We start from the raw sequence: 20839 nt of genomic DNA, 5'->3' as shown, positions 1-20839 counted from the left end.
AGCCATGTGGAGAGGAGACAACTGGTTTTGGAGAAGGATTATATTGAGAATGTACTGTTGTGGTTTATTAACTGTTTGTTTACTACACGTTTGTGTAAGATTTAAAAGAACAAAGTAAAATCTTAGAATTCAACCCGTATTCATGAGCCGCAAACTCAACAACGTGATAAAGCTCCAAGAGGAAAAACCACCGATTTTATAAATCAGCAACAGGTGCTATATAGTTTCACATGTGACTCTTGTGATGGGATGGGAGTTGTATTAGTTACACCTGTAGACCCTTGCATGAGCGTACCGAAGAGCATAAAGGTGTCTTCAAGCATCGGTAAACACTATAGGACGGCACACAGTATTGCACCCAAAGACATTAAGAAGAACTTTGTCTTAAAGTGTCGGAGTAAATTCAGCTGCTTGTTGTACGAAATGCTCTCCGTTAGAGAAAGAAGACCAACTCTCAACGTGCAATTGGACTCCCTATAGACCAAACTTTTTGTTTAGCATTATGCTAATCTGTACTTATGTTTTGACATTGACTGAGCTTACAAACACTCGCTTGATAATGGTGTCTGAGTGGCACCGAAAAGTCGTGCTCTTTTCCTTAGAGAACTGAAGTTATTTTTAGTTTCTAAGGCTGCTGAGGTCAGTGTAAAGAGGTAGGGTTGGGTTCCTGCAGCAGAACTTGAAAAATGTGACAAATAATATCTTGAAACTTGGTATGTAGTTGGTATATAAAGTGGGAGGTATAGATGACTCGGTCTTCTTGTTATGATGGTCTTTGGTATGACCTGACCGGGAACAGAACTCGCAATCTCCCGATTGAGAGGCGGACACGCTAACTGCTAGACCAGCTCATGGTACAACGCCCTTACGTACTCTCCGTACTCTCCTCAAACTTACAATGGTGGAAATTATCATTTTCCTGTTCTCGGTTCAGAAAAATCAATATCCCACAAGCTTAATTCTTGCACCTTTTCAGTTCCATAGCATGCGCATGTATGTATGTGTGTGTGTGTGTGTGTGTGTGTGTGTGTGTGTGTGTGTGTGTGTGCGCGCGTGCGTGTGTTATTTACCAGCTGGGAGGTCCATATCGTGAAATACCGTGACCAAGGTCTTGAAAGTACTGAGCAAGGCCCTCTGGGCCGAGGTCAGTATAGAGCAGGGATGTCATGGTTACGGCCCGCGGGCCGGAAGTGGCCCGATTGGACATCACATCCGGCCCGTGGTTGATATGGGAGAGCCATTTTTTAATTAAAAAATGTAATAAAATAAACTTTCATCTAATGTTTTTTTTCCTTTAAAAAATTCAATCTGACGTTTTATTTTTATTCAATTTTCGTGGAATTATTTCAGTTTGTCTTTTGCTGCTGCCCACCTCAGCTGCTGCAGCGCGTGCGCTGACCAGGATGTTAGCCTACGGACTAACATCCTGATGCAAATGGAACTGATTGAACTGCAGTGTTGCGCGCCGTTGAAGGATAAGTACACATCTGTTGCAATCGAATCATTCTACAAATACTTGCCGCCAGAGTACCCAGTTATGACGGCATTTGCAAGCAAAGTATTGTGTATGTTCGGGACAACATATTTATGTGAGCAGGCCTTTTCTGTGATGAATCGAAACTGCGTAATCGCCTGACACACGAACATCTCAATGACGTTATGAAAATAGCCACGGCCCAGAACCTGTCCCCCAATGTCGACAAGCTAGTGAAAGTTAAAAGGTGTCTAGCTTCGAAAAGTAAAATGTAGCTGAAGTAGGTTTGTCTTCCCATTCATCATATTCCTGTGTGATATGGTTGGGAGGGAATAAAATGGGTTGGATTTTACTGATGTATGCTAATGCCATAGGCATGGGTTTGTGAAAATGTGGGTTGGAGTTGTATGACTGGCAAAGGAAACATGCCATCTGTTGTTGAGCCAATGTAATGTGAGGTCATATCTGGCTTTTTTCAAGAACCTTACGTTTTTCTACTGAATATTAAGTCACTTTGCTTATTTTTTGGATTGCTTTGTTCTGGCACTTATTTCTGTGATTTGTTTAGGAGTGTTTGGCCTTGACTTTTTTAATTGGCCTAATTTTGGCCTAACAATGCTTTTATGTGTAAGCCTTCAATAAATATGATCAAAATAATTTACAGTTTACCCTTGTGTTATTTGTAGAAAATGTGTTGGCATTGGCACCTAGTCTATTTTGTTGCATTTCTAATTTATAAATGTGGACTACTTGCATGGATATGTCCGTGTCCCGTTTTCAAAGGGTAAATATCTGCTATGTAATTGTATGTCTCATTGTGAGGCTATTGTGGTGCCAATACAATTCATTTTCGATGTGTTGTTGGCATCATTTTAAAAACAGTGTATCCATGTGTTGAGTTAACTAAGGTGTAATTCGGCCCCCGAGGTCCCACTTAAAAAAAAATCTGGCCCCCTAACCAATTTCACCCTGGCATCCCTGGTATAGAGGGATTTCACTGACGTCACCCGAAACCGGAAGTAAACAGACCCTGCGCCATTTTGGAAGACCAACAAACTCGTGATTAGGGGGAAATAACAGCAGCGGTATGTGAACCCACGAGAATAAAGTGGAGTGGCAAACGACTTAAACAAACAAATCTGAGCTGTTTTATTTATGATTTATTGTCCCAACAGTAGACTTGAAAGAAACCTGTGTGAGACTTGGCAAAAAACTGTGGATATAATGGATAAGTCTGTGCATGATCTGCGGACACTTCGAGGTAAGCAAATGCAAGAAATTCAGATTTAAAACATGCTAAATTGGCCCCAAGTTGATAACTGTATGAGGAGCAAGCCTCCCAGACTTCTACAATTTAATAATAATAATAATAATAATTTAGGATGGTTTGGGGCTTGCTCTCCCTCCTATTATATAAATAAAGCATAGTTGTTGTGTAGGCATATATCATAAATACATATGTCTCATCTCATCTCATTATCTCTAGCCGCTTTATCCTTCTACAGGGTCGCAGGCAAGCTGGAGCCTATCCCAGCTGACTACGGGCGAAAGGCGGGGTACACCCTGGACAAGTCGCCAGGTCATCACAGGGCTTAAATACATATGTATAATAGATAAATTAACCTAAATTATGGATACTTTAATAGTAACAAGAAGTATTAATTTTTCAACTGAAAAGATATATTATTAAAAGATATCAACAAGATTACCTTGGCCATAACTATGTGTAGGTTATTCTTAATAACAGCTGTAATATCACGAACCAAGCTACTAACAACATAATTGTAAGCCTGTAGCCCTTTGTAGGCTTTCAAGTCATCAGCAGTGTAGGCACTGGGTGTAAACAACAAATAGTTTACAATGTCTGGGTAGCAAACAGATGGCAGAATTGGTGTCAGGTCCTCCTTATGTTTCCATTCTCCCTTGCCCCGAGTCTTTATCATATGGGTCAAACCCATCAATCACAGCCAGTTTCTCCACATACCGTGCCCTTTCTGCAGCTGGTAATGTACTCACATAACCCGAATTATCATCCATCGTGTCACTTTACTCTCGCTCGTACTTTGTTTTATATTGTGAGTGCATGTACTTGGTCTTCCAATATGGCGCTTAACAAAATCTCGCAGCGCGGTGACGTCATGCGGTAGCCCTCTATTCAAGGCCGAGGTCACGGTATTTCACCATACGAACTGACCTTAAGCTGGTAAATAATATATTTTATTTTTTTCTTTACCAAATTCTAACAGAAAACAAGAGCGCCCGAAAGGGAAAACCGAGGCGAGCCGCCATTTTTAATCCTCATTCACGGCTGTAATGCAAATTGCTTTCTCCTCGGTATACAAGTGCACTTCCATGGCAGAAAAAAAAAAACTACATTTTGCCGCCTATGTAGTCCCCTATTTATACAAAATTGAGTCATTCAGGATTCAGCCATGTTTTTGCTCAGTGTTAGCAACAGTTACAGGTTTTAGCTTTCTCCTGAAATGTTTTCTTTTATTTCTTCTTCCTCAGGGTAGTAAAACTCGCTTTCACTGTGAAGACTGTCGTTATCGCTATCCATGATGTAAAATTAATGCTATTATGCTGAGAAATGCTGGCAAAAATTTATAAGATTTTTGATCAAAATCTAATAAATGTTGACAAATTGCTACTATGTTTGTTGTTGTGAACAAGCGAGTCGCCAGAGGTCTGTAACCAGGGTCCGTAACTGGGGTCTGTATCGTAGGATACGCACCCACTCGCCAGCCAATCAGAGCGCAGGATTTGATGGAAACTGTCTCGTCTCGTCTTCTTCCGCTTATCCAGGACCGGGTCGCGGAGGCAGCAGTCTAAGCATGGAAGCCCAAACTTCCCTTTCCCCAGACACCTCGGCCAGCTCCTCGGGAAGAACACCGAGGCGTTCCCAGGCCAGCCGAGAGACATAGTCCCTCCAGCGTGTCCTGGGTCTTCCCCGGGGCCTCCTCCCGGGGGGACATGCCTGGAACACCTCCCCAGGGAGGCGTCCAGGAGGCATCCGAAAAAGATGCCCGAGCCACCTCAGCTGGTTCCTCTCGATGTGGAGGAGCAGCGGCTCTACTCCGAGCTCCTCCCGAGTGACTGTGCTTCTCACCCTATCTCTAAGGGAGCGCCCAGCCACCCTGCGAAGGAAACTCATTTCAGCCGCTTGTATCCGCGATCTTGTTCTTTCTGTCATTACCCAAAGCTCATGACCATAGGTGAGAGTCCAGGACCGTGACGTCGCCCGGTAGGACGCAGCCGGGGCCCCACCCTGGAGCCAGGCCCGGGGTTGGGGCTCGTATGCGAGCGCTTGGTGGCCGGGCCTTTGCCCATGGGGCCCGGCCGGGCTCAGCCCGAAGAGGTGACGTGGGCCCGACCTCCTGTGGGTTCACCACCCACAGAGGTAGCAGTAGGGGTTTGGTGCAGTGTGGATTGGGTGGCAGTCGAAGGCAGGGGCCTCGACGACCTGATCCCCAGACACAGCGGCTGGCTGTTGGGACATGGAATGTCACTTGATGGAAACTGGACCGCAAAAAAAAAAATAGGTCTGTCTTATACTTCACCCTTTTAACAAAGCTAAAATACCCAGTTTGTGTTCAGCTGCATGACCTTTTTTGAAAGAATGTGAAATGTGAGCCTTCCTGTGTAGATTATCAGACAGTCTCGATATAATATGATTAGCAGATCGGGTTGATTTTTCTACCACAGGAAGTGGTGTAAGTCATTGCTGTCGACAGAACCGTCAGCACTTGAGCACAGGGCTTGCAAACAAACCTGAAGCCAGGATCTGATTTTTACAGCATGCCCAAAACGGTGTTAATTTTCTCATAAATCTGCTCTAACTGCTTTGTAGTAAACAAGCCGGTGGGTTCCTGTGCCATGCTGTTTATTCTCGAAATGATCATCAGCATGAATCATGCAGCTCCATCTGCTGAAGTGACCCGTCTTAGAGCAGATCACCAACACACTTTAGAAGTTTTATTTATGGAGAGTTTAGTTTGAGGAGAAAAATAAGATGTTTGTGAATGTCACAATCCGTTGGTCCAGATGCTGCACACTGGATCTCTGGTAGATATGACGTGTTAGTGAAATATATGAAACTTGTATATTCCCATAAACAGATACAGCAGGTGTGGGTCACATGGCACGGGTGTAAGAATATTAATGCATTACAAAACAGCTGGACTGCCTTTCAGTGACCCCCCCCCCCCCCCCTTTTCTTTCTTGTTTTTTTTTTTAGATTAAATTAGATTAGATAGAACTTTATTGATCCCTTTGGGAGGGTTCCCTCAGGGAAATTAAGATTCCAGCAGCATCATTACAGGATAAACAGAGAATAGATAATAGATAAAACTTGTAGATAAATTAAATTAAGTATTTACATATAAAAAGAAGAACATATGGGGAAGAAAGGGGGGGGCAGCAGGAGAGAGATTGCACATTATATTGCACATTGTCCAGTATTGCTTAGCATTGCTTATTTTTAGGCTAGGCTACTGCTCCTTCCCATCCTCTGTCCTCCTGTTACCCCTCCTCCCCCCCAGAGGAGTTGTGCAGTCTGATGGCGTGAGGGACAAAGGAGTTTTTAAGTCTGTTCGTCCTGCACTTGGGAAGGAGCATTCTGTCACTGAACAGGCTCCTCTGGTTGCTGATGATGGTGTGCAGAGGGTGACTGGCATCGTCCATAGACCTCTTCTCTGCCACCGTCACCAGAGAGTCCAGCTTCATGCCGACCACAGAGCCGGCCCGCCTGATCAGTTTGTCCAGCCTGGATGTGTCCTTCTTGGATGTGCTGCCCCCCCAGCACACCATGGTGTAAAACAGGACACTGGTGACCACAGACTGATACCTAGAACATCCACAGGAGTTTCCTGCAGATGTTAAAGGACCGCAGCCTCCTCAGGAAGTACAGCCTGCTCTGTCCCTTCCTGTATAAGTGATTGGTGTTGCAAGTCCAGTCCAGCTTGCTGTCCAGCCACAGCCCGAGGTACTTGTAGGAATCCACAGCCTCCACCTCGACTCCCTTGATCAGAACTGGTCGTGACCTTGGTCTGGACCTCCCAAAGTCAATGACCAGCTCCTTGGTCTTCGAGGTGTTGAGCTGCAGATGGTTCCTGTTGCACCACACAGCAAAGTCCCTCACCAGGCTCCTATACTCCTCCTCTCTGTTGTCACTGATACACCCAACGATGGCTGTGTCATCTGTGAACTTCTGAATGTGACACAGCTCCGAGTTGTAGTAGAAGTCCGTGGTGTACAGGGTGAAGAGAAGAGGGGCCAGCACCGTGCCCTGGGGTGCTCCAGTGCTGCTAATCACAGTGTCAGACGTGATGTCCTCCAGCCTGATGTACTGCGGCCTATCGGTGAGGTAGCTGGAGATCCAGGTGAACAGGCAGGGGTCCACTCGCATCCTGTTCAGTTTGTCCTGAAGCAGTAGGGGCTGGATGGCGTTGAAGGCACTTGAAGTCCAAGAAAAGGATCCTCACTGTGCCATTTCCCTTATCCAGATGCGAGTGGGCTCAGTGTAGCAGGTAGAGGATGGCGTCTTCCACACCAACACCTGCCCGGTACACAAACTGCAGACAGTCCTGGGCATGTTGTACCTGGGGTCTGAGGAGGCTGAGGAAGAGCCGCTCCAACGTCTTCATCAGATGTGAAATGAGTGCCACCAGTCAGAAGTCGTTCAGCTCGCTGGGCCCATTCTTTTTGGGAACTGGAATGATGCATGATGTCTTCCAGAGGGTGGGCACTCTCCCCAGCTGCAGGCTGAGGTTGAAGATGCGTTGGAGTGGTTCAGCCAGTTCAGCAGCGCAGGTCTTCAGTAGTCGGGGGGACACCTTGTCCGGGCCTGCTGCTTTTCTGGGGTGAAGTTTCCTCAGTTGACCTCTGACCTGGTCTGCAGTAATGCATGGAGGAGTCTGTGTTGAGGTGGGGGAGGAGGGGGCTACTGCGATGACTGGGGGGGAGGTGTGTTGAGGGAAGAAGGAGAGATGGCTGCGGGGGGGAACGTGGGCTGGTTGAAGAAGTCAGTCACTACGTTTACATGCACATAGAGAGAATCGAATTTCTGCCGTTGCTCGACTGAAATCGAAGTTCAAAATGCCATGTATACACCTTAATTCGGCTGAAACTGAACCGAACTTGATTTCTCGGAATCGAGCTACACGACCTAGTTTATGCGATTTCTGCCGAGCTACTTTGTGAATGTATACCCTATCGAGCTAGTTGTCGAGCTACTTCCGGAAGTGACGAGTGACGAGACCACAAGCGGGAAACACAACAGCCTCGGTCGGCATGACAACAGTAGTAGCGAGCAGCAGAAGAGGTCAGGAGGAACAAACGAAGAAGAGAAAATGGCGATGTAGAGCTCTCTGAAGTGTGGGTGGAGCACAGAGGACAGCAGGACAAAGCTTCTGGTACTAATAGGCTTTTTATTGTCAGACTTTTCAGTTTAACAGCCTACTTTTATTCTTGAGAGAAAAACACACACGCGCGCGTGCTGTGTTCTAGTCCCGGGATGAGCTGTCCCCTCTGCTCTCCCTCTGCCTTCTTAAATAGGGCGCGGTTACTGGGAAGACACACAAACACAGGTTAATTACCGTCAGGTGAAGTGATTCTGCCACTCACCTTCCCTGGCTCCGCCCTCCTGTCACAGACCGGCGCTTGACCACGCCCCCACTGCCACAGGCAAGCAGAAACGTGCACTTCTGGAGCAATGAGGAGACAGAGTTCATGCTCATTCAGCTTAAGGAGTTGAATATATTAAAATTCATGGACGGGAGAAAAACGCGCAGTGGAGAACACGGAACTGATAACTTTGTTTACGCTCTTGAATAGCTCTTCATGACGACAACCGGAAGTGTACCAACACGATGGGGCGTGTTGCGCCACCTGTGGCTCGGGTGCACAATGCACCTCACACAATAACCCGATTTCATTGTGTGCATGTAGGATTGGATTTCTCTGGCACCCTGCTGGGACCTTCAGCTCGATTACCGACAACAGCTCAATTTGGATGTGCATGTAAACGTAGTCATTCAACTCGTTCACCCTCTCCACTGTCCCTTCAACGACTCTGGTCTTTGTATTGTGGCCTGTGATGGTTTTCACACCTTCCCAGACCTCCCTCATGCTGTTCTCCTTCAGTTTCTGCTCCGCCTTTCTCCTGTAGCTGTCCTTAGCTTCCCTCATGCAGCGTTTCACCTCCTGCTGTGCTGCTTTCATCGCCTCCCTGTCCCTGCTCCTGAAGGCGGCCTTCTTCCTGTTGAGGACAGCTTTGACTTCCTGTATTACCCATGGCTTGTTATTAGGGTAACACCGTACAGTCTTAGCAGGGGAGACCAAGTCTGCACAGAAGTTGAGGTAATCCGTCAGACAGTGTGTCAGCCCCTCTATGTCCTCACAGTGTGGGCTAAGCAGCACATCCCAGTCCGTGATGTCATAACAGTCTCTGAGGGCATCTTCCATTTCAGGAGACCACCTCCTGATGGAACTAGTTGTCGCAGGCTGCCTTTGGACTGGGGGGTGTACTTCGGCTGTAAACGAACCAGGTTATGGTCAGACTTCCCTAGTTGGGGGGAGGGGTATGACTCTGTATGTATCCCTCACATTAGTATACAGCAAGTCAATGGAGCACTTGCATGTGACACCACAGCCGATCCAGATTGTGACAGACGCCATCTTGTCGGTCAAACGCCATATTTCCGCCTTCTACTTCTGCTTCTACTTCTACCTTTTCTTCTAGAAAACCCTACTATATACAATTCTACTACAACGGCTGCGGCTACAAGCTCTCCCTACCTGTGCACGTTTTTGTTTTTTTGTGTGTATTTTTGCGTGTTGTTCGTCTGTACCGGACTTCAATATCCACTACAACCATATGGACTTACTGGACATTGGTTTCCAGCAGAAAATGACGGTTTGTAGTGATTTCCATCGCATTCACAACATTCTGGACGAGATAGCGAGACCAGCGGGGTCTCCGTGGATTGTTATCGGAAGCAAAGCGAAGGAGGCGACGTCGGGAGCGGAAGCAAAAGCGAGGCTGCAGGCAGAGCCGGCCTGTTGACTAAGCTCAGAAAACAGCCACTCAAATCTCCACTGCTAAGCCTCTACCTCTCCAACGCCAGATCCATGGTAAACAAGACGGACGATTTGGAATTACAGCTGGAATTACCTTATTCTATTCTATAATCGGCTGGTCAGTGCTATACTCAATACTTAAGTGACTTACCCGTCCAATGAGGATTATTTTCTTGTTTACAAGATGCTACATCTGAGTCGCTGACAAATCCTGAATTTCTGTAAAGATAACTGTCTAGAGATTTATAAGCACGCAGTGCTTCACCACTGAACAGCGAGAGAAAGTTTATGAGGTAATTATACACATCTGGGTATTCCGCTGGCAGTTCAACATCCACTGACACGGTCGTGAAAACTCCGTCCGGTAAGCCATAAGGGTCACTAATCTGTAGGTCGTTTATTTTAGACATATATCTAGTTATCTGTTCATTAGAAAAATGAGCCGTGTAGTCCGTCGGTTGAAATTGATCCATTCTGTACACGAGTGCAGCAGTATTCAGCGGTGTTTTTTACCGACAAGATGGTGGCTGTGTACTTTCCGGTCACATGACTGCAAGATCTCTATTGTCCTGTTGTTCCTTGTTGGACAGTCCACATCCTGGTAAAAAGCAGCCAAGTAGAGTCCAAAGTAGCGTGATTAAAGTCCCCAGAATTGATCATAAATGCCTCAGGGTGCTGTGTCTACAGCCTTGCTGTGACAGAGTGAATCCTCTCACATGCTGCGGCTGCCCTCGGAGGGATGTAAACACAGATGGTGATCACGTGACTGAACTCCCTCGGCAGATGATATGGCCACAGGCTAACGGCTAGCAGCTCCAAATCCTGGCAACATAAAACTGTTTTTACGGAGATATGTCCCGGGTTACACCAGCAGTTGTTCATGTAAATGATGAGTTCCCCACCTTTGCCTTTCCCACATGCTTTAGTGTCTCTGTCGGCTCTCACAGCAGTGAATCCCCACAGGTCCACGTTAGCATCATTAGCAAGGTGTGTTTAGCCATGTCTCCATAAAGATAAACAAGCTGCTGTCCCAGTAAATCTGCTAGTTGTTCAGGGCGGATAGCTCGTCGACCTTATTCGGCAGCGAGTTCACATTCCCCACGATAATGGAGGGAATGGATGGTTTGTAGCGCTGCTGGTTGTCCGCTAGCCTTTAGCTTAGCCCCGGCTTTGCAGCCCCTGGGTTTCCTCCTCAGCTCCGCCGGGATGGGGTGTCATATTCCAGCTCATCCCATTGTTTACAGGGCCAGCAGCTCCTCTCTCGAATAAGAGAGAAAACTGGCTCCTGGTTGCGTGTTAAAGTTAAAAATATCCATGTGATATAAAACACACTCTGTCTTCGTAAAAAGAGCAGAAAAGTAAAAAAGGTGGGGAAAAAAGAGGTTTAAAGAGCTAAAAACTACAGAGTTACTGGAGAGGCAGCTGTCTCACACAGCACCCAACTAAATGTCTGAAAACCCAGATTCCTGTGTTCAGAGTTTTCAGGACATACATCTTGTACCAGAGCATTGTTGAAGTTTTGATGCTGATTGGTCAGAAGGTGTTTGTTTAATTTTCTACAGCTACAAGGAAAATAACTAACAGGTTTATCATAATGTGCTCTTTCTAAACTATCGTTTCTGTAGTAACAACTCTTTCACAGGTATTTTAGATGCTTATTTAACATTTAACAATTTTCCGTTTCTGGTTGAGAGTACATCGTGCGCATTCTGGCTGCCGCTTCTCACCGGAGCTTTTTATTTTATTTTAACATCGTGGTTGTCCAGCGCTCTGTGCTTTAGTGCTTGGTGTGGTGTTCCGAGCGATGTTACTCGTTGGTGTCGCGGTGGCTGTGCAGGCAGTTTGGGACATACAGTGGTGCTTGAAAGTTTGTGAATCCTTTAGAATTTTCTATATTTCTGCATAAATATGACCTAAAACATCAGATTTTCACACAAGTCTTAAAAGTAGATAAAGAGAACCCAGTTAAACAAATGAGACAAAAATACTATACTTGCTCTTTTATTTATTGAGGAAAATGATCCAATATTACATATGAATGAATGAATGAACCCTTTATTATCACTGTACCAGCGAAATTGACCATCAACCTGTCCTTACATACACACAATTGACAGAGGAGGAGTAGACAGGACAGGAAGACAGGGATAAAATAAAAATACAGAGTAACATGAGGAGAGGGGAGGAGAAAAAAAGCAACCCCCACACTATGCTCCTGTGAGGAGTACAGTGTGGGAACATTAAAAAAAACCTCAGCACATAAGCACAAAATAACACAAGTACACTTTATAACATGAAAACTCGGGACTGGGGGGGCAATCAGGGGTGGGGGGGGTAAAAAAAAGGGGGGGGGGGGAGGGGGGGAGGTAGAGGTAACCCAGCGCAAGCAAGCAGCCGTCCGCTCCTGCAGCCATGATGGCGCTGGTCACGCGCCCGCTTGTCACACTGGGGGTGAAAACAGCGACCGCGGGAAGAGAGGGGAGGAATACGAGAGAGTCTAACAGCAGTGACCTCCGGGGGGAATTGTTTTCCCAGCAACGGCCTTGGCCAAGGCCAGTGCTGGCTGGGAGAGCTGAAATAGATAAGATTGTTTGGTCTTTGGGTCAAGCAGCCGCATTCCTTTTAGGGATGTTAACCGATGACCGTTTGACTGATGGTTGACCGAATCAACATCAACCGGTTAATTTTTTTTGGTTGTCGGTTAAAAAAAAAAAATCAATCGTTTTGAAGCTGCCGATTTTGGAGCGGAGAACCTGGAATTCTGTGTTGTAAACGCTTGGGGCATGCCATGCGGTGTAAGGACGACAGCTGACAAATCAGAAACACCCATTCAGTCATGTCCCGCCCTCCCGCCCCAGTTGAAGACAGCTGCCACTCGGTGAAAGAAAAGTGTAGACACAGGCTTTTTAGCTTACAAATTACTATTCTGTTTTTTTTTTTAATTATTATTAGAAGGCACATGGAGTTTAGTCCTGCCTTGGCCAGTGCATTCTGAAAGTATGTTTCGGTCTGTAGCCACCAATGCATGTTATTGCAGATCATATCTCTCCACACAAACTAAAGGCGCAGATGCCGACTTTTGGAGGGAAGGGGAGAGAATGAAATGACAGCGGTGTCTGGAGGGAGAGTGACAAATGCAGCTTTTATGTCTGTGAGCCAAGTCGGTGACGGCTTCAGAGCAACTTCAATACTATGCAGTAATGGCGTGTTGACATTGGTAACGGCGTTATAACGATTGTAGCTAATTAATTAGATTACCCGGCGTTATAACAGCCTTTATTTTAACGCCGTTATTCCCATCACTGAATGTTATGTACTTCTTCTAGCACTGGACTTTATTTTCAACGCCATCATGGCCAACTGAAACTGTCTCTAAGCTGGAGCCATTTGTCCTCCGCGCCAATGCAAACCCCTCGACATTAGTGCCGCGTTTGACTAAATGTTTCGCGCTGTAGAAAAGGTAATGTGAGTGGAGGGCAGCGACTGGGACTTAATGTGCGGATGCTCGCGGTTAGATTTAGAATAGATTCTAATAATTCCAATTCTAGAATTTTAAACAGGGATGCAAATAGCACGCCTTTTGGCGGATGCCACCTTTTTCACGGCTGAATCGTGCAGATCCGGGGGTTTTTTTGGGGGGGGCGTTGGAGTGTCTGAATAATTTCATCAGAGTAAATTCTGTATTAAAATTACTAAATAAGCAAATGCCGTTACAGTCCATGAAACATAGGAAGTATGAGAAGAAAACAGTAAATCAGAAAGCTGCGCACGTTTTCGCAGAAGCTGCGCAAATGTGCTCAGCTTTCTGATTTACTGTTTTCTTCTCATACTTCCTGTTTCATGGACTGTAACGGCATTTGCTTATTTAGTAATTTTAATACAGAATTTACTCTGATTTAAATTATTCAGACACTCCAACGCCCCCCCCCCCCCCCCCCAAAAATCGGATCTGCACGATTCAGCCGTGAAAAAGGCGGCATCCGCCAAAAGGCACGCTGTTTGCATCCCTGTTTAAACTCCTAGGTTAACCGACTTTAACCGGTTAATGAGGCTCGGTGGTCAGTCAAGATTTTTTTAGTTTTCGCCATCCCTAATTCCTTTACACGCCTACTCTGATACAAGTCCAAACTGGTCCCCCAAATCCATAACCTCTGTAAAGCCGAAAGCTTCTCCAAGATGATGTCCATATTGCGGTTCAAGTTCTGAATAGCCACAGTCTGAGTGCTGACAGCTCTGCCCACCGCTTCAATCATGTCGGGCAGCTTTATGGGGCTTTGAACAGCTGTCACCGTGAGTGACATATCTGTGAGTGGCAAAAGTATGTGAACCTTTGCTTTCAGTATCTGGTGTGACCCCCTTGTGCAGCAATAACTGCAACTAAATGTTTCTGGTAACCGTTGATCAGTCCTACACACCGGCTTGGACGAATTTTAGCCCATTCTTCCATACAGAACAGCTTCAACTCTGGGATGTCGGTGGGTTTCCTCACATGAACTGCTCGCTTCAGGTCCTTCCACAGCATTTTGATTGAATTAAGGTCAGGACTATGACTTGGCCATTCCAAAACATTAACTTTATTTTTCTTTAACCATTCTTTGGTAGAACGACTTGTGAGCTTAGGGTCGTTGTCTTGCTACATGTTCCACCTTCTCTTGAGATTCAGTTCATGGACAGATGTCCTGACATTTTCCTTTAGAATTCGCTGGTATAATTCAGAATTCATTGTTCCCTCAATGATGGCAAGCCGTCCTGGCCCAGATGCAGCAAAACAGGCCCAAACCATGATACTACCACCACCATGTTTCACAGATGGGATAAGGTTCTTATGCTGGAATGCAGTGTTTTTCTTTCTCCAAACAATAACGCTTCTCATTTAAACCAAAAAGTTCTATTTTGGTCTCAAGCATCCATAAAACATTTTTCCAATAGCCTTCTGCCTTGTCCACGTGATCTTTAGAAAACTGCAGATGAGCAGCAATGTTCTTTTTGGAGAGCAGTGGCTTTCTCCTTGCAACCCTGCCATGCACACCATTGTTGTTCAGTGTTCTCCTGATGGTGAACTCATGAACATTAACCAATGTGAGAGAGGCCTTCAGTTGCTTAGAAGTTACCCTGGGGTCCTTTGTGACCTCGCCGACTATTACATGCCTTGCTCTTGGAGTGATCTTTGTTGGTCGACCACTCCTGGGGAGGGTAACAAGGGTCTTGAATTTCCTCCATTTTTACACAATCTGTCTGACTGGATTGGTGGAGTCCAAATTCTTTAGAGATGGTTTTGTAACCTTTTCCAGCCTGATGAGCATTAACAAGGTTTTTTCTGAGGTCCTCAGAAATCTCCTTTATGATACACTTCCACAAACATGTGTTGTGAAGATCAGACTTTGATAGATCCCTGTTCTTTAAATAAAACAGGGTGCCCACTCACACCTGATTGTCATCCCATTGATTGAAAACACCTGACTCTAATTTCACCTTCAAATTAACTGCTAATCCTAGAGGTTCACATACTTTTGCCACTCACAGATATGTAATATTGGATCATTTTCCTCAATAAATAAATGGCCAAGTATAATATTTTTGTTTCATTTGTTTAACTGGGTTCTCTTTATCTACTTTTAGGACTTGTGTGAAAATCTGATGTTGTTTTAGGTCATATTTATGCAGAAATATAGAAAATTCTAAAGGGTTCACAAACTTTCAAGCACCACTGTACCAGCACTCTGCATGGCGGTGCGTCTGTGCTCGCTTTGTGGATCCATGACGTAGTGTTCTGAGTGATGTTGCCCGGCAGCAGCTATGCTGGCGGTTTGGGACTTGTTTTCGTGCACCTTCTGGTTGGACTGTGGCTGCTACACAGCCACATTATGATTATTATTATTATTATTATTATTATTATTTATGGAAGGAGTCTCCAGTGTTGTTGCTTTGTAACAGTAAGTTTTTCACCGGAAAGTCTTCAGGACAGAGGCGTTTGTGCTTTTCTTGATTACACGATAAACTATGTTTTTTGTTTTGTTTGTTTGCTTGTTTTTGTCTGAACTTCAATAGAAGGGGGAGAAACAGAGATTCGAGGGAGCTACTGCTTATAGCTGGTAGCTATAACAAGCAATAAGGGGAACAAAGGGGTTTGACCGATATTTCACACCTTTTCAAGTGTAACTAGAAATGGTTAAAAGTTAAGCATGCAACGTTTCACCCAAGTCACGATTCGATTCGATTCACAATATTGAGTTCACAATTCGATTTTGCCAATATATTTTTGAAAAAGATTTAAATGAAGAAAAATTTTATTCCCAAAAAGATGCAACATTTATTTTCCTATTCTTTATCAATAAGTTTGTACACCCCTACTCAATACTGAAGACTTCAAAACTATGAAATCACATATGGAACATATTCGGAATTATGTGGTAAACGAAATAGCATTTGATATTTTAGGTTCTTCAGCGTAGCCAGCGTTTACCTTGATGACGCTTTGTACACTATCAGCATTATCTTAACCAGCCTCATGAGGTAGTCACCTGGAATGCTTTTTCAATTAATAGGTGTGTCTCGTCGAAAGTTAATTAGTGAACAAGTTTCTTGCCTCCTTAGTGCATTTGAATACAGTAAATAATAAGTAATTTGAAACAGTAAATAATAAAAATCTCATCTCTAGCCGCTTTATCCTTCTACAGGGTCGCAGGCAAGCTGGAGCCTATCCCAGCTGACTACGGGCGAAAGGCGGGGTACACCCTGGACAAGTCGCCAGGTCATCACAGGGCTGACACATAGACACAGACAACCATTCACACTCACATTCACACCTACGGTCAATTTAGAGTCACCAGTTAACCTAACCTGCATGTCTTTGGACTGTGGGGGAAACCGGAGCACCCGGAGGAAACCCACGCGGACACGGGGAGAACATGCAAACTCCGCACAGAAAGGCCCTCGCCGGCCACGGGGCTCGAACCCGGACCTTCTTGCTGTGAGGCGACAGCGCTAACCACTACACCACCGTGCCGCCCTAAATAATAAAAATACAGCACTAAATAGCCCTGCTCCACAACTGTAGTAATCCACACGTCAAGAAAAGCTCAGCTAAGTAAAGAGAAACAACATCAATCATTACTTTAAGATATAGAGTGTCCTTTTAATGAATAAAAATAAAGAAACGCATTGAATTACAAGGCGTGTCCAGACTTTTGACCAGTACTGTGTTCCTTTTGCTAATTAAAAACAAAACACCTGTTTTTCTTAATAATCAACAATAATTATTTACCCACATTTGTCAAGGCTGAAGTAAAATATATCATAGCCTGTGAACTAAAATATTCATTTTATTAGGAATGAAAAAGTTAATAACAGAGGCTTTTTCTTAATAAACTTATGAACATTTGTTCTCCCTCCATTTGCTTCTCTTTTCTTTAGCTTTCAGCAGTCTGTAAAAAGAGAGCTCAGATTTCTTGTTAAATTGATTTTGTACAGTCAATCGCAGAACAACTCTTTCCCATTTTAGATTTGTTTTTTGTGTGTTTTCGCAGCATTAGAGCTGTGCTACTTCCACCTAGGATGAAGCCACTTGTGTTTGTTATGGACTAAAAGGAAAGACACACTTTGGGATATTGATGATCTAATGACAGACTTTAGGGGGTAATAGTAGCTCCGTGGTGCATGTGGCTGCATCACACCACAGTGTTATTTAATATTTATTCTTATACATACAGGACACTTTTTCAATGGAATAAAAACGTGTTCTATTCCTTTCTAGCGGGTTTCATTCATTTGGTTTGATAGCATGCAATATTGTTAGCGTATCGCTTGTCCTACGTGTATTACGTCACTCTACCCAATGGAGAATGAGCGTTGAATATGGTTTACGATATTGCATGGTTGTTAAGACAACATGACGTCACACGTCGGAGACGTAGGACTTCTGCGCTAGCGAGCGTCTATGATAATTTGTAAATGAACATGGCCACCAGGTTTGCTTTGCTAAATACAGAAGATTTTGAGAGAATTTTGAAAGAGAAAGACACGTTGAACACCCAAAAGGAATGTGCATGTCGGCGGCGGCTGTCCATCACTCGCAATGATGACTTTCATTAGGATGTGCAGAAATGCAGATGGGTCGTGAGGCCCGCACCAGAGCGACTGAGTCACCCCAAGCGGCGGCACGAACGGCCCGGTTGAGCCGCTATGGAATGTTTGGCCTTGTGAGCTTTCGCATATTATTGTCCCCTCCTAATGAAGCGCTTTGCACAGTAAGATGAGGCAAACGATGTCGTGCCCCCATCTCGTTGTCTCTCTGGACCTCCAGACCTGATGCCAAGTGGTGACTCGTTCAGTATCATGCTAGCTGAATAGAATATATCTGCTCTACCATTGAAAAAAAAGCCAGCCAATATTATTTAAATATTTAAAGGGGAACTGAAGTCATTTTTAAACTTGCTTTATTTCTTAATTAACGTGTTATTCAATTACGTTTTCAGTTTTAGTAACCTTATATTGTGACTCGTACTGGCAACTAATTGCAATTAAATATTCTACTTATCGGCCTATTCGGTTTTTAGCCGTGTTGAATTTAGTTAGTTTGGTCCACGGCAGGCGTCGCTTATCCACGCGATCTTCACGAGACTTGTGTGAGACTTCGAAACGTGAAGATGTGTCAGCCAGGTGTCAGTGCTGCCATTTTGAAAACTGTTTTCCAAACGGAATATTGCACAAAAACGAGTTTAAATGACGATTACTGCCTACTTTTTTCAAACTTTCCTGATTGCTATCAAAACAAACAAAACTTCCGGCTTGATTACATCAGCATTCGAAAGAGGGCGGGCGTGTCTTTTGACAACGTTGGCAGATGTCGGTCACTTTGATTTCCGCTGTACGTTTTACTTCCGTCCTACGATGTCTCGCACAGGTCTCAGCGAATCTCTACGGCCATCTCTTTGACATATGGACTGAGATTACAGAGCATATTTCAAACACTCATAACTTGCTATAGCAGTGACAAAATAACTATCAAAAATGCATTCCGATATTTAATAAAATGAGAAATAGAATTTTGATGATAATAAATTTGCCGTCAGTTCTCCCTTAATACAAGGGATAATAATTTAAAATCCCTAAGAAGCAGTCTGAAGATGTCAAAACTGCTTTTTTTGGTTTTCTACTGTGGAAAATGAACGTTCTGATTTGTATGTGAGTGCAATTTGAAATGAATAGCAATACTGTGTGTGTGTGTGTGTGTGTGTGTGTGTGTGTGTGTGTGTGTGTGTGTGTGTGTGTACTTACTGGATGATGTGTAAAGGGGGAGAAATGGACCGCATAGTTTCCATGTGTGCGCTGAGGAATGTTTCACCAGGGAACAATAAGACTAAAAATAAGGCTCTCCACACCATACTAAACACCTCAGGAAATCCAATCCCTTTGCTTTAAAAAGGCAGATGGTGCCCTGGGTGTGTGATTGTGCCAGTTTCACCAGCGCTGCCACACGCTCACATAAAAGCTGAGCATTCCTCAGTAAATAATCACCCCTGACTTTGATCACATCATGTCGGTGCCAGTGTGGTGGCTCTGTGAGAAAGGCACTGTATAATAACATGGGTAATAAGGCTGTTAATTATAGTAATTAGTGCTAATTAGTGTTTTGGGATGATGTTCAGTTCTTGCGATGTGTCGTGCTAGCTGCTCCACATGAGCTGTCAGTCATTGCTAATTGTGTGAGTGAAATCTTGTGTGTGTGTTCAGGAGAGAAGAAGGCTCCGCCCCCTCAGGTGGACTTGAAGGTGGACGTGTCCCGTTTGGACCTGCGTATCGGGCGGATCGTCACGGCGAGGAAGCACCCGGACGCTGATACTCTGTACGTGGAGGAGGTGGATGTGGGTGAAGCGGCGCTGCGCACTGTGGTCAGTGGCCTCGTCAAACACGTCCCACTAGAGCAGGTAACTCGCCCACACACAACACTAATGCCAAACCAACCCGGCGGTGGGCTTTAACATCACCACCGCTGGGACATAAACACTGCGCAGGAGCTCAAACCGCTTCCCCATGAGTTCTGTGCACTTTATGAAATTTCATGTGCTAATGCTCTCTATAACACAGACTCTCTCTCATCCTCAGATCCTCTCTCTCTCTCTCTCTCCCCCTCATCCTCAGATTCTCTCTCTCTCTCTCTCTCTCTCTCTCTCTCTCTCCCTCCTTCCCTCATCCTCAAATTCTCTCTCTCCCTCATCCTCAGATTTTCTCTCTCCCTCATCCTCAGATTCTCTCTCTCCCTCATCCTCAGATTTTCTCTCTCCCTTATCCTCAGATTCTCTCTCTCCCTCATCCTCAGATTCTCTCTCTCCCTCATCCTCAGATTCTCTCTCTCCCTCATCCTCAGATTCTCTCTCTCTCCCTCATCCTCAGATTCTCTCTCTCTCCCTCATCCTCAGATTCCCTCTCTCTCATATCCTCAGATTCCCTCTCTCATCCTCAGATTCTCTCTCTCCCCCAGCCTCAGATTCTCATTCTCAGATTCTGTCTCCCCTCATTCTCAGATTCTCTCTCTCTCTCTCTCTCTCTCTCTCTCCTCATCCTCAGATTCTCTCTCCCCCCCTCTCATCCTCATATTCTCTCTCCCCCTCCCTCCCTCATCCTCATATTCTCTCTCTCTCTCTCCCTCCCTCATCCTCATATTCTCTCTCTCCCCCCTCCCTCCCTCATCCTCATATTCTCTCTTTCTCTCTCCCTCATCCTCAGATTCTCTCTCTCTCTCATCCTCAGATTCTCTCTCCCTCATCCTCATATTCTCTCTCTCCCCCTCCCTCCCTCATCCTCATATTCTCTCTCCCCCTCCCTCATCCTCATATTCTCTCTCTCTCTCTCTCTCTCTCTCTCTCTCTCTCTCTCTCTCATCCTCAGATTCTCTCTCTCCCCCAGCCTCAGATTCTCATTCTCAGATTCTCTCTCTCCTCATCCTCAGATTCTCTCTCTCCCCCCCTCTCTCATCCTCATATTCTCTCTCTCTCTCTCCCTCCCTCATCCTCATATTCTCTCTCTCCCCCTCCCTCCCTCATCCTCAGATTCTCTCTCTCTCTCTCTCTCTCTCTCTCTCATCCTCAGATTCTCTCTCTCTCATCCTCAGATTCTCTCTCTCTCATCCTCAGATTCTCTCTCTCATCCTCAGATTTTCTCTCTCTCCCTCTCCCCAGCCTCAGATTCTCATTCTCAGATTCTCCCTCTCCCCTCATCCTCAGATTCTTTGTCTCTCTCTCTCTCTCTCTCTCCATCCTCAGATTCTCCCTCTCCTCATCCTCAGAT

At 45.1% G+C, this 20839-nt stretch overlaps 1 protein-coding gene across 1 annotated transcript in view; it reads left to right on the top strand.

Moving 5' to 3' along the window:
* Nucleotides 1–20839, top strand: part of aimp1a (aminoacyl tRNA synthetase complex interacting multifunctional protein 1a) — a 100062-nt gene that overhangs the window by 62050 nt on the left and 17173 nt on the right. Inside the window, exon 5 of the mRNA XM_060926463.1 lies at nucleotides 19286–19479. Coding sequence (XP_060782446.1) covers nucleotides 19286–19479 — 194 coding nt within the window. The remainder of the gene's footprint in view (nucleotides 1–19285; nucleotides 19480–20839) is intronic.

The sequence above is a fragment of the Neoarius graeffei genome, chromosome 7 (assembly GCF_027579695.1).
Source record: "Neoarius graeffei isolate fNeoGra1 chromosome 7, fNeoGra1.pri, whole genome shotgun sequence".
Classification (NCBI taxonomy): Eukaryota; Metazoa; Chordata; class Actinopteri; order Siluriformes; family Ariidae; genus Neoarius; species Neoarius graeffei.
The sequence above is the reverse complement of the archived record's forward strand: the minus strand, read 5'-3'. Positions and strand labels throughout refer to the sequence as shown.